This window comes from Glycine soja, chromosome 4 (genome assembly GCF_004193775.1).
Source record: "Glycine soja cultivar W05 chromosome 4, ASM419377v2, whole genome shotgun sequence".
Classification (NCBI taxonomy): Eukaryota; Viridiplantae; Streptophyta; class Magnoliopsida; order Fabales; family Fabaceae; genus Glycine; species Glycine soja.
In genome coordinates this window covers 38,880,956-38,903,728 of record NC_041005.1, presented here as the reverse complement: position 1 = coordinate 38,903,728, position 22,773 = coordinate 38,880,956, and the positions used below count along the sequence as shown (strand labels likewise).

General features: G+C 34.0%; 2 protein-coding genes and 1 non-coding gene across 4 annotated transcripts; 1 reads left to right on the top strand and 2 right to left on the bottom strand.

Annotated features, from left to right (window-relative positions):
* Positions 1-11,519: 11,519 nt before the first annotated feature.
* On the top strand, positions 11,520-14,506 carry LOC114409652 (UDP-arabinopyranose mutase 3-like). The gene is made up of 4 exons (XM_028373180.1): positions 11,520-11,958; positions 12,864-13,114; positions 13,217-13,385; positions 13,924-14,506. The coding sequence occupies exons 1-4, from the start codon at positions 11,626-11,628 to the stop codon at positions 14,263-14,265; spliced, it is 1,095 nt and encodes a 364-aa protein (XP_028228981.1). The 5' UTR covers positions 11,520-11,625; the 3' UTR covers positions 14,266-14,506.
* A 2,478-nt stretch (positions 14,507-16,984) lies between these two features.
* Positions 16,985-17,056, bottom strand: TRNAD-GUC. Its single transcript has one exon. It is a non-coding gene; the product is annotated as a tRNA-Asp (tRNA).
* A 756-nt stretch (positions 17,057-17,812) lies between these two features.
* On the bottom strand, positions 17,813-22,552 carry LOC114409651 (squamosa promoter-binding-like protein 16). 2 transcript variants are annotated; one of them, XM_028373179.1, is made up of 5 exons: positions 22,277-22,552; positions 21,218-22,028; positions 20,585-20,721; positions 18,735-19,624; positions 17,813-18,180 (listed from the first exon to the last, which is right to left on the bottom strand). In XM_028373179.1, exons 2-4 carry the CDS (start codon positions 21,904-21,906, stop codon positions 18,756-18,758), a joined length of 1,695 nt encoding a protein of 564 aa, XP_028228980.1. In that variant the 5' UTR covers positions 21,907-22,028; positions 22,277-22,552; the 3' UTR covers positions 17,813-18,180; positions 18,735-18,755. The 2 variants fall into 2 exon arrangements, with proteins under 2 accessions (XP_028228980.1, XP_028228978.1); XM_028373177.1 differs by having other exon boundaries at positions 21,218-22,552.
* Positions 22,553-22,773: the final 221 nt, after the last annotated feature.

The window sequence follows — 22,773 nt, the reverse complement described above, 5'->3', positions numbered from 1 at the left end:
GTATTCTTTTCACCTTCACTCTTTGTGGACTTGTCAAAGTTAAAAGCCATGCTTTATTGGCCTTAAAAATTATCATATCAGATGGAAATTATTTGACCGTGATCACATTTCAGCATACCAAATTGCCATGGATTTCGAATTTCATTTGTCATATTATTTAGGAACACTGCATTACACTTAGTTTGAACGAAAAACAAAAGTAATATCCCAAAATTTACAAAAACAAAGCCCCAATGTGAGCACAACATAATTTACAATACTTAAGAAGATGTCAATTGCTCATAACAATTTTCTGTAGCCTGAGGTGCACCACTCCTGCCTCCGCCAAAACCTTGATATCTTTGGGTCTTCCTTTTGCTTTTTAATCCATTCAATTAACACTACCGATGGAGCAGGCTGTGCAATAATCATCTTAGCATTTTCAATTGATGATCTTTGTGCAATTATCTTTGCACCTAACTGGCAATACCACTAGGATTAATTATCAGTAATAAGACTCATTTTTTAGAGAATTACATTATGATAACATAACATAAACCTCTTGCGCCACAGTTAAGAACTCCTTGGCATGAGACATCCTTAGCACTTGCTTGTCATGACATATTTGATGCACCATGTATCCATTCGGATAATTAACAGCATCTTGAACACATCTTCCTTCAGCACTTTCTCTATCTATTAAAAACAATAGATGTTTTCCAATAAGCAACATCACCTGGGGTGGATACAATCTTGGATCAGCATGCTGAAAAAGTCAGAAAAGCAAGTTATGCAACATTAGTTAAACTATTGAAACAATTAGAACTCTATGAAAAATCTGGAAATACCTCAGTTGACAAAATAACATCATGGCAGTCCTCATTTAGTAACTTTGCTACATCAGCATTTGGTAATTTAAACCATGCAGTTCCAAAATAATCATAAACTTAATGAGTAGTTGCAATGCCACAATAAACATTTTTTAATTGACTATCATACAAATGATTTGTGTGCAGAACATAAGGTATGAATTGAGTATGTTTACCTGGGAATTAGTGGAACACTACCTTCAATTTCGTAATGCCTTGTGTCATTATAATCTACCAATCGATGACCATTTTTTATTTCCCACCAAGGCGTATTATCCATGAATCCAACGATTTAGGCCCAAACTATACACAAATCATCCTTTACAATGAAAAGCACCATATGTATATATTAGTAAAGACCACAATAACAACTTCAACAATCCAACTAAATGGTTATATATGAAAGATTAAAAACACTTACCCATCTAAATAAGTGCAAATCTACAATCCTTTTATGGGCATTAAGAATCAGGAATTTAAAATAAACATCTTTTGGAATTGGTCCAAGATTAATCACGGTCACAACCTACCCTTCGGCGGGAGGGCGACGCGAGGGCTCACGGGTGCGTCTTCCATGGGAGGAAAATGCACGGAGTCGCCACCAACGTTTATTCGAGGAAAACGTCGGAAAAACCGGAAAATGTGTGGTCTACAAACTTTAAGTGTGAAAGGTTCGGGAGTTGTATTTACGCACGGGGAAGGTATTAGCACCCCACGCATCCGTCACAAGGGACGACAACCTTTAATCAAGTGTGCAAATATGACTTCGATTTGTTTTATTTTCCTTTTTATGTCTTTTTATGCCTTTTGTATTTTTTATCTTTTTGTGGTCGACAAGGGTGTTTCCCTTGCTCCTACGTATTCCTCAATTGTGATAAGGAAATTAGACCTACGTAGTTCTTTGAGAACTAAACGTTGGTTCAATTGTTTTTATTTTTTTTGCAATATATATTTTGATTGAATGAAATGTCATTTAAGGCGTTGGACCATTAAACGATCTTTCGATTCTTTTGAAAGGAGAGAAAACATTAAGGCATTGGACCATTAATGATCTCTTGGTTTTTTTGAAAGAGGTGACAAAGCTATGTGTTGATTTTAGGCTTTTAAAAATCCACGTCTAACCAATAAAAGCGAAAAGGACCATTTTAAGGCATTGGACCTTTAAAAATGGTTTTTAGGTGATGACAAAGGCTTGGTTTATGAATTGATTTTAGTCTTAGTTTCACTTTGGTTATTAGTCAATTCGAAAGAAAATCCCAAAGAAAAACGTTCGATTGATTTTTCTTTATTATTTTATTTAAAGATATTTTTTTATTATTATATTATTATTTTGCCTCTTTTTGGTTTTAAACGTGGTTATGGCGTGAAAGATTCGTCGGATTTTATTCTAACAGAAATTAAAAGATGTTACAATTCAAATGATCAGTGGAAATTTATTTTATTTTTGATTAGGCGAGAAAATGACTTAAATAAATGACTAAAACACGTCAAAAGGGGGTACGGAAAGCAAATGAAATAAAAATAAAAGCACGCGAAACAAGTGGGGACCACTAAGGGTACACAGAATGAATTGAAAGGTTCGATTTCGGGAACTTACCAATTGAAGACCGAAGAACGACGAAGAACAAACGAAGAACGATGGAAAATCTTCGGGAAATCGCCTCGGCTTGGATTTTCTTCACGGAAACAATTTTTCTCACTAATTTTAAGTGAATCTCAGATACCAGGAGGGTTGAACGAATTTGTTCTGCCCTCCTTCCCCTCTTTATAGGGGAAAAGAGGGAGGTGGTTGCCGCCCAGCTCGCCCAGGCGAGCTCAGCTCACCCAGGTGAGCTGGGTTGCTTCCACCAGAAGGCACCGCCTTCTGTTGGAACATCCTGGAAGGCCCAAGTGGGCCTAATTGCTATTTGCACACCCCTGTTTACTAAATACACCCCCTCTGCCCTTTTTTGCTGATTCTTTTTCCGTAACGTTATGGAACTTTACGAATTACTTAACGATACTTATTTTCTTTCCGTAATGTCACGAAACCTTACGGATTACGCAACTGTCCCCTCTTTGGCTTCTGAAATGTTACAGAACTTTACGGATTGCGCATTAACGCTTCCTTTCGACTCCCGACATGTCGCGGAATTTCACGGATTGCCTAACGATGGGTATCAAGTACCTCGAAGTGGTCAAGCGAAGGTCGCATCCCACCAAACAGATGGTCCCCGGATGAAATTAGGGTATGACAATCACATACACTTTTTTAGGCCTGACTCTGTTATAGAACATGTAATGTTAATCTTAAACAAATGCATCTTTCACCAATGACAAAAGCAATACACATTTGGCAAAAATTGCAATTGCAGTAGATACACATTAAACGAATGTATACCTTATTCCAAAATTAGACATGGTTGGTAAGTTTGGATTCAATATTATGTTGCTCACATTAGGCACCATTTCAATATACATTTCACCTGTTTCATTAGAACGACATTCCACATTAATATATTTACAAACATATGTTGTATCATCAAGCAAGAATGACATTCAACATTAATATTAATGCCTACCCTGAGTCAATGCACCACATACTTGCAGTCTACTATGTTGAATTGCCAAGAAATGAGCATCAACATTGTCATCTCTCACTAAGTCTATTATAACTTTGACATATTCATCACAGAAAACACATTCAATAGTATGCCTGCACAATAATACAGAATTGAACATCAAACACTGTGTAGTAAAAAAATGAATTTGAAGAAAAGTGAATCATACTCTCCATCAGTGATGTGAGCAAATATCCTTTGAATAGTGGTACCATTTTTTTTACAAAGTTTTGCACTGATGATATTGCTGAAATCCACCCAGCTATGTCTTTATTACATAAAATACCCAACAAATGTTATCACAAACTTGCTCATAACATTATAACTAAATCCTATTAGAATAACATATGCAATATGCATGAATTTCAAATGATTCAGTAATGACTTCTAATGGAAGTGGTTTCAGACAACATAGTACTCAATGTTTCAGATCCCATTGACGTAACAACAGAGAATCTTGTTATTTCAAGCTTATATTCATGATTTTCCAAACATAAATGAGCACAGTTCCTCAATACACTAACATTGTGCAAGATATAGATTTTTCCTTCTTCCATATTTAAACTAAGGAGATTCCAAATATCTTCTCTTACAAATGTTTCAATTTGATCACCCTTAAATAATCTAAAAATTCAACTTGGTGTAAGGCACAAACAAAGTTTTCCATAGGTATTGTTCAAATAAGATGTAAACAAAATAAGTAGATACCTGGCTATCAAACAAAACCATTTCGAAACTCTTCATTGCACTTCCATTAGTCAATTGTTTTCCATATCTTATTGACTTGAGCCTTCACAGCCTAACAAGTAACAGAAGGAGCAATAGCCTTCACTGGGATTAACATGTATCCTAAAATTTCAATCACCTTAGCACAACCATATTATGAACACAAGTGTCCTAGGTTTGTAATGAAATCAGCTGCTATTACTGGAAGTGTATGAGAAAATGACCTCTACTCTGTTCTTTCTGCAATTCAATTTCCTTCAACCAAACATTGTCTAATGTCGATCGTATTAACCTGTCATTTCATGTGCACAAAAATTAGTAGGCTCTACTATTAGCAATTGTGTGCAATCTACACCCATCTGGATAAAAGATCTTCGTCTCCAACTATGGCTTAAACCATCACGTCTGTCACTATAACTGCATGATTGTTGTTGTAAAAAAAAAGCTCTTGGCATGTATGTCACTGTTAACCAATTGGTAAAATATCAACATATCAATTACCAATTCGAATACAATTGGTTTGGTTACATTATTATATTCATGTTTGTATCGCGTACAAACACTTTGACCACAATCTATATAAACTGTGAAAAAGAGTTTTATATGTCAAGAGGCTAGAGGCTACCACTTGTTACGTTTACGTTTTATTCCTCATGGTCTTATTGACTTTGTTATATTATATATGTCACAAGATATTGCATAAACATTAATGAGTTTGTAGCAATATTTTAATTATAATCCAAGAAAGACTCGTAATAATGGTTGTTTCAACCTACCCTTCGACGGGCATGTGAGGCGAAAAGAAAAATGTGCGTCTTCAAAAGAAGAAAATGCGTAGAAGTCGCCACCAACGTTTATTTAAGGAAAACGTTAGAAAAAATAAAAAACATGGTCTGCGAATTTTGAAAATAAGGGTTCGAGAGTTGTTTATGCATGGGAAAGGTATTAGCACCCCACGCATCCGTCACAAGGGACGACAGCCTTTAATCGAGTGTGCAAAACATGACTTCAAAATTACGTATTTTCCCTTTTTATATTTCTTTATTTTTTGGGGTCGACAAGGGGGTGCCCTTGCTCCTACGTATCCTCAGGTGCGATGAGGAATTCAGACCCACGTAGTTCTTTAAAAGTGAGAAAGTTTGTGTGTTGAATTGGTTTTATGCTTTTGAAATATTCATTTTTATTAACAAACAAAAAAGGTTGTTAAGGCGTTGGACCTTGAAACGATCTCAAATGACTTTTTGATGGAGAGAAATTTAGTTTTGAGTTGGTTTTATTTTGGTTTTGTTTATTAACTTTCAATCTCTTAAAAGACAACTTTACAACACTAGTGATCGGTTAAGATTAAACTTTACAAAAAAAAACGAGATTTACCGATGATAGATGGCGAAGATGAATATGCGCATTATAACAAGGGAGACCCCTAAGGGTAGATAGATCACATTCAATCCTTAAAATAAAACTAACCGATTGTCGCACGAAGAACACAAAACAAGAAATGGCGTAGGGAATGATCACGGTCGTGATTCGGTAGCACCTCGGGTTCGTTTACTCTTCTTTCTTCTTCTTCCCTCTCAATTCCCTCAAGTGCTGAACCTTCCAACCCCTTAACCCCCCCCCCCCCCAATCATGGTTATTTATAGAGAAAAAACCATTTTGGGGTAGTTGAAGCTCGCCTAGGCGAGTTGGTTGCTTAGCCATGAAGCTATTTCATGGCCTAGGCGAGCCAAATGTTAGCCTGGGCGAGCTGGGGTCTAGAAAAATAAAAAAAAAAGACCCGTTTGCCCCCTTCCTTGGTATCCTTTTGTATTATGGATCAAAACACTGAGTGATTCCTTGCTTTGTGCGGTAACTGGTGTCGAACATCGTAATTCGACTAGAGAGAATCAAAATATCAGTGAATGATAGTCCCTGGACGAAATTAGGGTCTGACAATGGTGTTTCAATTTCAATTTATACTGCCTAAACATTTATGTGTTAACCTATTTGTAGCACTTTTTGATAACAAAACAGCTCTGGTATATAAGGAAGGCACCTTTGCTACATTAGAAAGTGAATATTAATTAATACTGATGAAGTATTGGTAATGAAAAATTGATAACTTTTCATAGTCAACAAAGCATATTTCATAGTCAACAAATCATATTTCATATCTTAATTAACACTGATGACTTTTGTTTGAATTTCATCATAACATAGCTCTGGTATATATGGAAAGCACCTCTGCTACATTAGAAAGTGGAATACAGGATAAACATGTAAGCTTACATCCAAAGCTCAACATTTCATAGTCAACAAAATATATCTTATATCTTAAAAATTAAGCATGCTACATAGAGCATAATTGTTAACATATTACTACACCACCTAAAATAGTCTATTTTGGTGAACCATCACCATTAATAATTGAGATATTACAACACACAAAAGGCAACATTAAGCAACCCAGAAAATAAGCAGGCTTCAAAATCCTATTATCTAATCATGCTTTACTCAGACTTGATATGCTTGGATAACTTGGAATAGGATAACTGAATTGATGACAGGTCTTCAAATGGTACTGATTTCAGCTGAGATTTAGAGATCATAAATCCTCTCTTTGCAGGAGTTACTGACTTAGATGATTCAGAATCAAAATCTCCACTAACTGATAAGGATTGTTGTTGTGGCAGTATATAAATACAACAAATGTTACCTTCACAATAAGTTAAGTGTTAATAAACATAAATTAAACCATAACTTATAGTGTAGACTATATCATCTCCAACAAGCTATATTAAAAAAACAATAAAATTAGATTCATAATTGTCATGTTACAAACCATAAAGATTATTAATTAGATTGACCTCACATGTAGGAAGTCTCTTCAATAATAACATAATTAGATATTCATCCTTTGAGGTTTGTGACATAGAATACCGGGTATTGTTCGGTATAGCCTTAAATCTAAAAGCTAATTTTTTGCCAAGTATCCTATCAATAGCCTCCGAAATGTCCATTGGATCAAATTCACCTTCCTACCAAGGGTTAACATGAAGTTGAAATTGAAATATATAAACAGCACAAGCTGACTATGATGATCAACTAAAGCTTTTAGATTATAGTTTACACCTCATCAATCATTTGTTGTTTAATCTTACTTGCACTTTCTTTAATGAGTACATTGCACTCACGATCCCATAAAGTAAAGTTAGCAGTTTCATTTGGTTGGCCAACTCTCACTTCCAACCGAAACCTATACAATATAACATGATTTAACTTAAGTTATCATAGATCATTTAAAGACACGTGAATTGGAAACATATACATAGCATGTCTAATATAAGAAACACAAGTTTAAACACATAACCTGGCCACAGTTGTTGCACTTTCATTTCCACAACATTGACAGGTGTATGGAAATTTCTCACATTCCACTTTCTTGTTACATTTTGGACAACTCTCATATATCCAACCATTGTCAACTAAGAACTTGGTTATTGTGGCAACAGTAACACAAACACATTCCTAGCAAACACAATATATAAAACTTTTAACATCACATTATTGGTAATCGTGAAAGATAATCAGTCATCAAACTCAATCCTGGCAACCATTAACATGTACCTTTTTCAACTCACAAAGTTCACTCAATGATTTAACTTGAGCATTATAAAGAAATCTATCCTCTGAAGTAGGTTGGGAAGAATAAGAGACTTGACCCAACCTTTGACTGCAAGTCACAACGCTTAGCTGACTCGGGTCTAATCTACAATAAAGTAAGAAAAAGGATAATCACTACTCATTTTCATTTTTATTAAAGAAAGAAGTCTAGTTTCATAATCACTACCCATTTTTATAATCTTCGATGTCCTCTAAATCTTCATTGATAAACAGCCTAGAACCATACATTGAATTTTGAATGGACACCGCATAAGCCCCTACATATGTAATATGATTATTAAGGCAATGACAATATAATCTAGAATTTATCTACATATATCACAAGTAACATAATGACCTCGTGCTTCCTTAATTTTTGCCAAATGAAGCAGAAATATAACTGGTCCATTTTCATTTTTGTCCAGATAACCTTTTAGCAGGAATGCAAAATCCTCCCATAGAGTACAATTGACAATGATACCACTATTACTAAATTAAAAAACAAAACATAACTGTAGGCAATCACGTGGATCATTATAAATATTTCTACTTAAAATTAAAATAACAATGATAGAAAGTACTACTTATCCTTCATAGTGAAGACCACCTTTTTGGATTTTCCATCCAGACTCCATTGCAATACATCAACTAACTCCCTAATAACATCTGCCCATAAGCTCAGGTTTATTAACTTTGGAATCCATGACAACGAGTGGACTGAATAAGAAGTAAATAATAAACATGCATATTAAGTAGTCAGGATTGGCACTGCCAGTAAGAACATCATTAAATAGTGTAAAATTATACACCATTTATGGTATCATTTTAAAATCTTGCTCTTTTACTTTTGTAGAATTGACAAAGTTCAGTTTAAAGGCATGCTTTGTTGGTCTAAATGGTCGAGTATTCTTTTCAACTTCAAAATTTTGTATCATATATGTCTTACCCACTTTAACAACATCATTCCACTTACCAGGATCAACATTTTTAATTTGAGCAACAATCTTATCAGCCTATGCAAATATTAAAAATTAAAAAATGTGATATAAGATGGAAATTATTTGACAATATACATGAATAATTTATATTATACATTCTCATCCATCAAGATCATTTCAATGTTAATCCTTGCAGCCCTTTGAATAACCCTCATATTAATCACACACACACACACTTTCCAAGTCTCCTTTTGAGCAGTGACGTCCATAATGGAGTTCACCTTACGTGTCATGATCAACTACTAACATAGATAACCATTAAATCATCAAGCATGCAAATAAAATGAACCTTTTAAAAGGAACGACGACATCAACAGAATAGTGAATAGGATACTGCAAATAGTAAAAAGAAAGAAACCAAAAAAGGATATGGTGCACTGAGCATCAACATATATATACCAAGAATCTTACCAAGTGAAGTCAGGTTCTTCAAGCAACACAAGTGAACAACCTCTGCACACCAAAGAATGAAAATGCAGGATATTGGTTAGGTTGTGGAACATGCAACTAAAATGCAGAAATGAGAAAGAATTTTACCAACTAAAGTGAGCTTCTTTAACCAACATAGGTCGAAGTGAGGTAAAATCGGAAGCTTATAGTATATCCAACTGGAATCTAGAAAATGAGGTGAAATCAAAAGCTTATGATTTATGCAAAAAAATGGAATCTAGAAATGAAGTGAAATCGAAACCTACTGACAATATTGCATAATGTTTCATAGGCTCTCTCAATCACAATAATTCGTCAACGTGAATCAATCATATCAGATTATAGAATGGGCATAGCCTGCAACCTAGCCGAACTGTAGACTGCGATTTTGAATTTGAACTTGAAATGTTTTGAAATTTGGAAATGAAAAGAGTGGAAAGAAGAAGCAGCAGGAAGCTTGCGCGCCTTTACTGATGGAAGATTGAGGAAGCTAACACATGTCAGGAGGAAATAAAAAATTGGAGAAAACGGAAAACACTGACACGTGAAACAACTTTTCGTTGTTTTATTACTAACATATAGATAGTCATTAGAACCACAAGTTTTACGTGGTTAGTTCACCATTGGTCAGGAACATTCACGCCTCTGGTAGTACAACTTTGTGAAACGGAGAATCTTATTAGAAATAAGTTTCTAACGAACATACGCACAAAAATTATGATCACCGGGCGATTAATAGTAATAATTGTTCACATAATTATAATTTATTAGTGCATCTATTTAACGGGATTTTCTTTCATACAAAAAGAAAAAGAAATATTCGATTCGCGTCATAATTTTAAGTTTTTAAGTGACAAATTTCATATTTGGAAATCACCCAAAAATAAATTCCATATTTGCATATATGGACTCTTTTATGGATTTGGATGTCATCTGGAACTGTAACGCATTTATTTATATCCTTTAAGTACATATAAGGAACATAGCAATTAATAATTGATTTACAATATATACTTTAAAGATATAAAAAAAATAATTGAATATTGTTGATATAATGAAACAATAATGTATCATGAAAATTAGAATTTATGTTAAAACTCAAATAATTATATTATTGTCGTTATTCAACAAGAGCGTTTCAAAGAATCCTTCTTTAATGACAACATTTTAAAAGATTTTTTCTCAACATTTTTATCTCATTCAATCTATTATTCTTAATATCTTTAATTCTAACTTGAATTTTAATATATTTTTTTCAAAAAATATAAATAATTACAAATTTTTCATCAACTAATATTACATTATCAACGTTTTAAATAAATGACAATTTCAAAACACAGTTTACAAAAAAATACTTATAATTGTCCTAATTTCTTGATTGCTTAATAAATTAATGGATTGCCAATTAATTTGACCGTATCAGTAACTAACATTATGTCAATGTTATTATTTGAAAATACTAGTAAATATAAACAAATACAAGAACTAAAATTAAAAAAAATCTTTAAAGGACTAATTTAAAAAAAAAAAAAAAACTTATTGGTGAATGATATTCCAACTATGTTGAGACCCCTCACCCAAAAATCCTCTGTCCCCACATTAAAATATTATTAAAAGAAATAAAAAGATAACAAAAGATGAGAGGACTAAGCCAAATTAAATTATATTAATTATTATTATAAGTATTATCTTCAAATTCAAATTAAACCTATTATCCTTAAAAAATATCCTTACAATTATATTTTCATCTTAAATTTTAAATTAAATCAAATGTTATTTTATATATTAATATTAATTGAATTTATTTAGAATATAATAAAATAGTTTTGATACTAAAATTAAATGCAAGTAATACTAAATTTATCATAGTATTCCTTATCATAAAGATAGCATCCAAAACCCCCAACATTTATTTCTTATATAAATAAAAAATATTCATCCCAAATATTTAAAGAGATTAAAATTAAATGCAAGTAATCCTAATTTTATCGTAGCATATTTTATCAACAAAACAGCATCCAAAATCCCCAACTTTATTTTCTTTTTTCTTCTTTGGATACCAATTCTATTATCTATCTATACCTGACAAAAAGAAAACCTATTATCTATGCATAATACGGAAATAGTTTTACCGTTTACAAATATAATCTTTTAAAACCCATCCATTAATGATTAATTAATCTCACACATACACGCTTTCGGCACGTGCCAAATCCCGAGAGTTTGAACTACTACATAAGCCCCCCACTCCAATGCAGACAAAGTAGTAACAAACACAGCACCATCCTCGTGCTCCTCGAAGCTCGAAAGCAGCAGCAACAAGAACAACAACAACGTTGTCTTTCTCAGCAAAACCTACGATCCGAGGAAGAGGAAGGAACGATGTCTTCGTCATCGGGAAGCACAGCAGCAGCAACGCCGATTCTGAAGGAGGAGGTGGACATAGTGATTCCCACGATACGTAACCTGGACTTCTTGGGGATGTGGAGGCCCTTCTTCGAGGGTTATCATTTGATAATAGTGCAGGACGGTGATCCTTCGAAGGTTATCAAGGTTCCTGAAGGGTTTGATTATGAACTCTACAACCGCAACGACATCAACCGCGTTCTTGGCCCCAGGGCACACTGCATCTCCTTCAAGGACTCTGCTTGCCGCTGCTTCGGCTTCTTGTTGTCTAAGAAAAAGTACATCTTCACCATCGACGATGACTGCTTCGTGAGCACCACACTCTGTCTTTTTATTGGCAAATGTTAGTGTTTGTATTTTTATTTTGAGAAAGGATCGAACTCGCTACCAAAAGGGATCAAACCCGCAACCTTTTTCCTCTTTCCTTCTCTCTTAACCATCCAACCCATATTCTGTCTTTTCATACAATGACCTGCTTATTGTGTTGAATTTCCTCTGTTTTTGGCTTTTTACTTTTTTTCTTGAATGTATTTAACTGTCTCTTTAGCTTTTATTTTCGAAAGTTGGTTTTAGTTTTTAAAAATAAACAATGAAAATTGACGCTCATGCTCAATTCTCACACTACTCGAGATGATTTTGACCCATACTCGAGTTAGGAGCACGACTGAAGAAGAGAATTAAAAGATTTCTCCAAACTCTTTCTATTTTTTTTTTTGTAAGTATTCTTTTTGGAAGACAAACGTGTTTGAAGCATGATTGACTCACTATAAGTGGACAGGACACCTATCCTAAGAGATATTTGACCCTTGGCTTGGGACGCTGTGGGGGATTAGTCTCTTTTGCTAGACCTAATCCTGTTAGTTTCTATATTCTAGTTTTTAATTGTACTAGAAATAATTTTCAAAACAATATAGATTTTGGAGGTGGAATTCTATGCTGATTGAGTAACCGTTCCAGGGAGGTGAACGCTCAATGAAAGTACGTTGAAGGAAGGATTTTCTTTGTTACTTTTTTTTAGTTGTTAATCATGTTACAGGGCAGGCACATTATCTTGTGAAATCTGAGGCCACATTTCTTTTACTGTATTGCAGTTACTGTTAGATTTGTTTGTTACATATATGAAATTTATGGTCATGGAGCAGGGTTTATATCCCAGGTGTTAGATGCGATGGATGTGATGTCCTTTAATTGTTTTTGTTTTATTCATTTTCCAGGTTGCAAAAGATCCATCCGGAAAAGAAATTAATGCCCTGGAGCAGCACCTTAAGAACCTTCTGAGTCCATCAACCCCATTTTTCTTCAACACCCTCTATGATCCATACAGAGAGGGTACAGATTTTGTCCGAGGATACCCTTTTAGTCTGCGTGAAGGTGTCCCTACAGCTGCTTCTCATGGCCTCTGGCTCAACATTCCTGATTATGATGCCCCAACTCAGCTTGTCAAGCCTCTAGAGAGAAACAATAGGTACGCATATAACATAATATCCTTTGCATTTGAATCATGCTAGAGTATATGAGAAAAATTTTGTTTGTATTTTTGAGGTGATGTCTTGAACAATTTTCTCAGGTATGTGGATGCAGTTATGACTATCCCAAAGGGGACTCTCTTTCCCATGTGTGGTATGAATTTGGCATTCAACCGGGAATTGATTGGTCCTGCAATGTACTTTGGACTCATGGGTGAGGGTCAACCTATTGGACGCTATGATGACATGTGGGCAGGCTGGTGCGTCAAGGTATTGTATTCCAAACTTGTGTTAAATTGCTTTGGTGGTCTGTTACTATCAATGGTCTTCATTAATCTCTATGTGACAACAATTTAAGTTCTTACTCAACTATGTGCCTCAACATATTAATATTATTTTAAGGTTTAATTACTCGTTTGATCCATATATCTACACAATCTATATGTTTTAGTCTTTACACATACACCTTTAATTTGTTCTAGTTCTTATACATATATGTTTTAAATCATTTTACGATTTCTGTTTTTAAACATACACTTTTTAATCTGTTTTATTAGTTTCTTATAATTTTAAACGGCAGACACTAAAACAAATTAAAAAGTGTAGACGTAAAGATTGTGCTGATATAATGACCAAATGAATAATTAAACCTTATTTATCAAAGAAAAACTCAAATCATTAGGCAAGGAGAAACAAAAAAATGGATGTTTTCTAATGGGTTTCAAAGGTCTAGTAGAAATTTATGTGAAAAAATTAGCACTCACCACACTCATGTAAGCTCAATTGACCCTTTTATTGATTTATGTAGGTGATAAGTGATCACCTAGGATTGGGGGTGAAGACAGGATTGCCTTACATCTGGCACAGCAAAGCTAGCAACCCATTTGTGAACCTCAAGAAGGAGTACAAAGGAATTTACTGGCAAGAAGAGCTGATCCCATTTTTCCAATCTGTTTCTTTTCCAAAGGAATGCACAACTGCTCAGAAATGCTACATTGAACTCTCCAAGCAAGTGAAGGCAAAACTTGGCAAGGTTGATGAGTATTTCAACAAGCTTGCAGATGCTATGGTCACATGGATTGAAGCTTGGGATGAACTAAACCTATCTGGGGTAAAATCTGAAGCATTGTCCAATGGTCCGGCAAAGTAAATTCTTTATACATGCGGCTCTAAGGAGGGCAGAGGATATGCCTATAGCTATCATTTTGCCTTTTTTTTTTTCTTTTCATATAACAATAAAACTTGAGTGGCTCCTCAATATTTTTTATATTTTGTTCAGGTTGGAATGTAGCTTATTGTTAAACTTTGAAATTTGATAGTGAGATTGTTGCTCTTGGGAAAGGCTTCCCATGCATTCGATTTACCTTTACCGTGACTGTTGTTGTTGGTTCCATCTTAGTCATCATGTCATGTGGTTTAAATCTAAAACTTAAAAACAGGCAGAATGACTGTCTCTGACCGATTATTCTCTGTCCTCCCTTTTTTCACATTAATTTTATTATAGTTTTTATAGAATTTTAAAACTATTTGATGGTAAATATAATTTAATAAATAATATAATTTTTAAAAAATATTAGAAAATATTAATTACAAGATTACATGCTATCAAAAAACTGAATTATAAAATTGACTTGATGATAAAAAAAGAAAAAGAAAAGGAAAAGTTATAGGTTTGATGTCCTCCACTAATAAAAAAAATTAACAATTAACAAATATTTTTATGACATATTCATTAATGTGTGATTATTTAAAAATTACTATATATTTTATGACATAATATTAAAATATTCAACCATTAGATTATTAAATACACATTCATATGAGATGATTATTTCAACTTAATTAACGATTTCTTGTTTGAATCTTGAGTAGACACAAATATGATATAGTTATTCTAATTTAACCACCGATCTCAAATTTAAGTCTTAATTCTACAATTATTTTAAGTACTCTAAAAAATAACTTTACCTTCAATACTAATCATATCTAATTCAAGTAGGATTGTGTTCCGTAACAAATACATGTGACCTCATTAAAAAATATGATCAATTTCATGATGAATGTTTGTTCAAAATATTTTGTGGACTTGTCTATGTTGAGAAAACTTCTCTTGGATTCCAAACCGAGTAGTCTTAATTAATATAAACCGGAATTAGTATGTGTTTGGATACACGATTATAAAATTTGATTTTGAATGAACGTGATTTTAAAGATTTGATTTTGAATGTATGTTATTTTACAGATTTGATTTTAAGTAAAGGTGAGTTTATTACAATGCAATTTTTGTTTGGATAACGGATATTAGAAAATTGATTTTGTCATATAAAATTGTTTGAAAACTTGTAATCAAAATTGATTTTGGGTGTATAATTATCAAAATGAGTTTTAATATCCATATATATTTTTTATATTCTATTGTAATTTAAGGATATTTGTGTAATAAATTTATAGACTCAAGTTAGAGTGGATGCAAAAGCTATTAGAAATAGCTTCAACTTGACTTGAGTTTGGACCACCCAAATCAAGTTTTCAACTGATTACCAAATATGATGGTCAATAAAAAATTAAGTTTGACTAATCCAAGACTCAAGTTTCAACCATGTAAATGCAAAATCAAGCATGCTCTTAATAACTTTATTTTTCCTAAACAGAACTTTGAGTTTCCATAAATAACACTCTTTATAGACGCTTTAACATGAAACACGATTCTAATTTTTAGGAAACCTTATTGAGTTTCTTGTTTTTAGTTCAGTAATTTGTAACGAAAAGAAAATAATCTTTAGGAAAACGTTAGCGTTTGTTTGCAACGTTGGAGTGAACGTAAACGTGACATAATTTTCCTTGTTTTGTGAAGTTGTTAATGAATTATCACAGCTTGTTGGCATGTTCAACTTTCCCATTTGCATGTTCCTTGTGCCGCCCTATGCTCCTTACCCAAAAACAAAAGCTGCTGCTAACAATTCATTTTACTTTAACATGAAAGCCGGCCAAAACCAACATTTAACTGGAATTCCTTCTTCTTTATATTATTAGTATTTTCTTATACATATTCTTTTGATTTAATCTTATTCCAGACATGATCTGAAATTATATGTCAATGCCTCTCTAACGAAGAATAGAAATTAGCATATTCGTCAGTTTACGTGGGAGTTTGGACTAAATTTTTTGTTTAACCCAATATAATATTAATTCGGATTTTTTTTCTCTTTCAATAATACTCTTATTAAAAAATATATAAATAATGATATATAAAAATTTCAAAGTATTAATGACAGATAAATAATGTATTAGGAATTATAAATAAAGGATTTTTTTTATAATTTGTATGCTATAACTTTAAATGATAGATAATAAAACTTAGGAATTGTTGTTTTAAAAGATTGGTCTGATTCTCATTCTATTTCAATCATTGTTTTAATAAGCTAAGTTAGCTATAAGGTACCTGACAATTCCGTAGCATTGTAATTGTGAACTATGATGAGTTGTTGTGTGGTCCTTCTTCAGTTTTTTTTTTTTCCTTTTTTCTTTTGGGGTTTAGCTCACTTTTAATTAATGAATAATGATAATTATACCTCCTCTAATTAATAGTGTACCTCCCTTCCCCATTTTTTTTTATATAACTTAGAGAATATAATTTACGCAGTTTTTATATAAAAAATACAAGGGAATTATATCTAATATTTAAGGAGCTATATATAACAATTGCCTTAATTTATTTAGAGGTTAGGTACTAGGTGGGTTCTAGAGAGAGAGAGAAAAAAAAAAAAAAAAGGCCATCAGTTAGTATCAAAAGTCATGTGTGCTCATACTCAGAATATGGTGAAAACAAAAGCAATTATTAAATACAACGTTCAAAAAAAGTAATCAAACGCCGTTGCCGGGGATCGAACCCGGGTCACCCGCGTGACAGGCGGGAATACTTACCACTATACTACAACGACCTTATTGATCGTTATTGCTACCTATACTTATTTGACATTATAACAAAAATAGTAATATCTCGATTATAAAATTAAGCCCGACAGGAAAAAATAATAAAAAAATCGAAATGCAAAGTGTGGATTGGAGTCCCCCTTTACCAAAACTCATCTAGGTTGTTTCACAGATTTTGTTCACATGGTAAGAATTTTTTTTTTCAGCCTTTGCATTCCACGTTACAACGTAATAATTCGTGTTTGGTGTTTCACGGTGGTTATTACTTAATTATAATCTCTTAAGAAAAAAAAATACTTAATTATAATATATGGGTAAAGCTATTCAGCAAAAAAAAAAATATATATGTATGGGTAATTTAGTAGTACGTTATTTTGGAACCGAACTGTTTGAAAGTTATTATTCATATCTTTCCATGAAGTTGATGGAAACGTGCCATACATATATGTATATACCAACACCATGCAGTGGCAACGTGACATTTCTTTTATTGTTGTACCTACAATTAAAAAATATAGATTCCATTTTTGGATTTCATGACTGTCATTTTTTTTTATAGTAAGAGTTTAAGTGAATTAAATTTCAGGATTCATCACATTAGTCAGAGCTCAATAAGTGCTAATAGAAATACGTACTCGTCATCCCCCCAACAAGGTCCTCACATTAGTAGCGGCATTCAAACCCGCATCCTCGTGAGATACCAGTTTGATTTTTACCAACTAGATTAACCTTTGTTGACCATGACTACCATTGTTACCACAATATTAAGATGGAATAATAATGGATTGGTGCAGAATTAATATTCATCATAGACTTCAGTTTCTAGTTAACAAAAGTCCAAATTGAAGTATTTTTATGGCACGAATCAGAAGGGCACACTTTGATACATCTCAGGCTTTGGTTTATTATTTATATATATCCAGATGGATACATTTAGACTGAGGGACTATTTTGTCCGAATCATTGTTCAGCTTCTTAAAACGAATTAGCCCGAGAGAACCATGTAAACTAGTTAGCAGCTGATACCAATGACCATCTTAAGCTTCTCCTCATTGTGCCCTACATTGTTAAGGAATTGGATGAGTGGCATTGGAGTCTGTCACAACATGTTGCACACAAGCACAAGTGGTTCCTGTACCAATGGTAACAGAAATGTTTTTAAGTTTTAACTGAGCTACACAATATGTCATGAGAGAATTAAATCTGTATGGAGGCTAGATGCACATGGAGACAACAAAACTTACTTGTTACATACATGTGATGTATCATATTTCCATATCAAACGTTTAGCTTAATATTGTAGAATAAAATAAAAAACCTAAACAAATTATATAAAGCGCTCTCGAATTATTTTGAAAATGTAGTATTTATGATTTAAGACCAGGTTGAGGTACAAAATGCTTTTGAGAGGTGGCATTGACACTTCCATTGAACTTGTCGGTGAACTGGATGAAATGTTACGGGTCTTTGTTCTCTTTGAAAGAACAAAGATGAAGGATAACATGAATTGGTTAAAAGAATTTCAATACCAACCAAAATTTCATTTTTCCTCCTACAAAGAAGATTAGAAGAAACATGATTTCAAGGTAGAGAATAATGTGCATCAGTATGCCAAGGTCTGCAGCAAACTGCTAAAGTAGTACGCATAGAGAAATGTGATGAATTTAAAAATACAAGAAAATGTACCTCTTTAAACTTGAAAGCATCTCAAGTAATCCGCAGAGAGCAGGAAGAATCATTTTCTTGTTTCACCTGCAAGGACAGCCTCTGATTCTCGACACGCTGAAGTTGCGACGATAGTTGAAGCAAGTCAATGGTGAGGCTGTCTTCACAGGAAAGGCGATCTTTCACGTTCACGAAATCCGACCCTTGGAAGATCCCATTTGCCATTTCAAAATTGATGATTTCATTATTATCTGATATCAATATGGGACTAAGATGACTTCCATCTACAGGATTGAATTCAGGTGGAAACCTATCTGACACTCCACTTGAAGCCTGTGAACTTATTCCTATCATCTTTTCAGAAACCCGACTCATGTTGTAATGGCTGTGGCTGCTTGGAATAACCATCGGGTGAGCAATGGGAATCCCTGATGATTGGCCCGAAGAGTTCTGGGATTGAGATGACAGAAGAGAGAGAGCACAGCCAGAGTCAGAAATTCCTGATAGTCCTTGAACAGCTGATTCTGTGTCGAAAACATTGAAGTCCTCCCTTCCTAAGGAGCTGTCCTGGAATAGTGATTGTGACCCGGAACTTTGGCCACCGAGGGAAGGAGGATTATATTGGTTATTGTTTTCAGAGAAGATGTTTCCTGTGGCAGATGTAGCACCATTTTCATGAAGAAATGGAAGTTGTTTTCCACTATACGAAGGAAATAAAGATCGTGACTGAGGATGTCCATTGGTAATAGGAATAGAAGAAAGGGGCCTAAAAGTAAAACCGGTGCTGTCTTCAGCTTTGATAGGTCTCCACATGTCACTTGCTCCATATTTCTCAGAAGACAAGACTCCACTGGGGAGTATCTCTTGGCAGATAAAAGACGATGTTAGCATGGTCTCCTGGAATCTGCTATCTGCAAGAACAATACAGATTTTATTAAGTAATAAGGTGAGTTAGTCATTGGTCATAAACAGATAACTTTATTCTTAGAACAAAATGTACCACTCAAGCATGATTATGTACAGTGACTGAAAATCATTTCCTTCAGATATGACACAAATATTCTCTTTGTATAAGTCACTTATGGTTCACATTCACCATGAAACCAAGGAATCCAAAATAAAGCTATATAGGTTACAGAGAAAAAGAAAATAGATAAAGAATGGCAGAAAATCAGCACATGTGGGAGAATATCAGAGGAAAAGAACATTCAGAAAAAAATGACAACTATTAAAGACTGGCGCCTAACCAGCACATGCTGTATATGTACATCCAGTGTCAATCAACATTCAAAAAGCAGCATGTGTTATTCTCTTTTATTTGGTGGTGGGGGTTTGAGAATATGAACACATCTATGAATATATTTCTTCAAGAAAATAACAATTTAAGATAAGGAAAATTACAGTGCATATAATGGGGAGCTATCACATGATTAAAGTGAGTTTACAAAGACATTGCATCAAATCGAAACTTCACAGAAACCTGTCTAACAAATGCGCTACAGAACTCACCAGAAATAATCTCAAAAAATTGAAAAGTTACAAAAGTGAACATAATTTGACTATTTTTTTTATTTTATTTTGTATGGGCATATATAATAGAGAAACTCTTTGCAAAGGTGGAAATGAACTATGAAAGCGAACCAATATATTTTGCTATGCTTCAATTTCTGTATCTTTCATAATCAAGCAGTTAAACAAGAGTTGTGAAGGATTAGTAAGTTATAGCAATTCCATAATCAGTTTTTAACTTCAGCAAATATGATGGAAAAGTAATCAAGGAAAGAAATAGATGCATCTTCATGTACTGCCAAGAAGGATGGAACTTAAGAGAGAAGCTTTATCATAACACAATTTCAGAAATAAGTAATTACCAGCATATGGCTGAAGCAACCTCCCAGCTTTTCCAGAGTGAATACCCACTTGTGGCTTTCTTCGACGCTCATTGTGGCCTGCAAGGCGTTTACGACAGCTACGCTTACCATCATCAAATTCAGCCAGCAAATGAAACCTGGATAGTAAGCTAAACATTACAGCAGCGCTATATACCATAACCATACAGCCTCTTATTTCAAGGTTGTCTATTTTAGAAAATCAGAAGCAGAAAAACTTGTGGAACAAAAAAACTACAGTCAGAAGTAGGACCCAAAAAGGAATAGATCTGTTTAGCTCAAGAAGCATATCCAAGAGCCCAAATATCATTAACCTGAAATATTAGAAAATTGGTTAAACCAACCTTTTTTTTTCCCCAATAAGGCAGATTAAAAGTAACCTGGAGAAACAGTTAGGAATATAATTTGGGAAAGAATGGTATTATGGTAAGGCATAACCACATAGGGTGAAAGAAAAAATCATGTAAAAGCTTTTGAAACTCATGGCATGCAATTTTGGAGGCAAATAATCACAATTTAACTTTCCATTTTGTGTGAAAAAGGAGGTAAGCCTTTGAGAGGGTCAAATCTGCAAGTAAAAAGATGTGAAAATGAAAACTTGGAAGATTGACCAACCTACTACATTGCTGACAAAACCTTTGTTCAATGCCATTCACTATAACTTTGGAAGTCTTGGAGTGAACCTCACAAACTTTGTGCCTCTTGTGGTAGTCTTTGCAACCACTCAGATCCTTGTTACAGCCATAGACTAGGCAGTAAGCAGTCTGAGAATGCGCCCCCGAAGCTCTCACCCTCTTTGGTGGCGTCGACAACTCGGAAGAAGACAAAATGGGGGCTCCCTTGGAAAATGTTGGAACCATGGCATCTCCATGGTCAGCAAACCAACCCAGCTTCAAATCAATGAGTGAATTTCCACCATTAGAGTCCACCAGAGCGTTTGAAAGCTTGGAATTGAAGTCCTCCCTTGAAGAAAATCCATTTGGGGCAGCCACAACAGGACTAGGACTAGTGATTCTGCAGTCAACAACAACATCATCCACCTTTCTGCTCTGAACAGCACCAATAGGATTAGGATCATCACCGCACAACTGCTTCCCCAACATTCCTGGAAAACCCAACTCCCCAAAACCTTGATCCTCAACGTTTTGCTGGCCCAAACCCAACATGTCATTGGAAAAACTACATGGGGTTTTCAGTTCCCAACCAAAACAGGAACCTTTGCTTCTCTCAAGTGTGTTGGGAGGTGATAGTGCCTCACTGGAGACATACCCTTTCTCCTCAGCAACATAGCTCCAAGACTCCATGACTTGACTTGCACACACACACAACAAGGATCAGAGTGCAAAAGAATCCAATCCAAACAAAACAACCCCACTTCAACAGTGTCTCAACAGCAGCATCAGAATGTCAATTCGCACAGATATGGCTTCACTTCACCAGAGAAGAAAGTTAGCAAAGAGGAACCGATAAGCACTTAAAAGCCTTCATAAAAAGCACTGTGCAGCAGTGTGTAAGGTACACGAGAACCACAACAAGGGAAAGAAAAGATAGAAAAGCAACACAATCTTGTTTCTTTTATATTTTAGGTGAGTTTCTTAATTGATGAGAAACCAAAATAACTTGAAAAAGCTGATAAGGAGATAAAAAAGAGAGAAGAACTTGAAGGGGAGGTACCAGGACAGCAAAGAAACTACAAAAATGTCAGAACCCCCACGTGATATGAATCCAGAAACACGGTGGGGAACAGGTTAAGATAATATGCTGAATGCAAAAGAGTGTGTCAGCTCAAGCCAGAGGACTGAATGGAGGCAAAAACACAATCCAGATAAATGAATGGGAGAAAAAGCCATTCAGCATTCAGGAGCTTGGAAAAGGAAAACATTAAAAAGTTGCTTAAATCTTGACAGAGAGAGAGAGAGAGAGTCACTTTACCACTGTACTTAGAAGTAGTGGAGCAGTGGAATGAGGCTGAGGGTAATGCAACTCAAACTCAAAGAAAAAAAATTAGAAAATTTTATAAAGTTGTAACATGAAAATTAAAAGGTTGTAACTATATTTTATTTTATAATATTTTGTATTACATCAATTATCTTATTTTATATATTTTAATTATATAAATATAATTTTATAAAAAAATGATAAATAGTAATTTTTAGAGATAGTTTAAAATA

Bases quoted from the DNA above. Each gene is read 5' to 3' on its own strand.
- LOC114409651 (XM_028373177.1), bottom strand. From the start codon at position 21,906: ATGGAGTCTTGGAGCTATGTTGCTGAGGAGAAAGGGTATGTCTCCAGT. The intron at 20,722-21,217 runs GTTGGTCAATCT...CTTACTATCCAG, and splicing joins TTTTGTCAGCAATGTAGTAG to GTTTCATTTGCTGGCTGAAT. The intron at 19,625-20,584 runs GTAATTACTTAT...TTGTTCTTGCAG, and splicing joins GTTGCTTCAGCCATATGCTG to ATAGCAGATTCCAGGAGACC.
- LOC114409652 (XM_028373180.1), top strand. From the start codon at position 11,626: ATGTCTTCGTCATCGGGAAGCACAGCAGCAGCAACGCCGATTCTGAAG. The intron at 13,115-13,216 runs GTACGCATATAA...CAATTTTCTCAG, and splicing joins CCTCTAGAGAGAAACAATAG to GTATGTGGATGCAGTTATGA. The intron at 13,386-13,923 runs GTATTGTATTCC...TGATTTATGTAG, and splicing joins GGGCAGGCTGGTGCGTCAAG to GTGATAAGTGATCACCTAGG.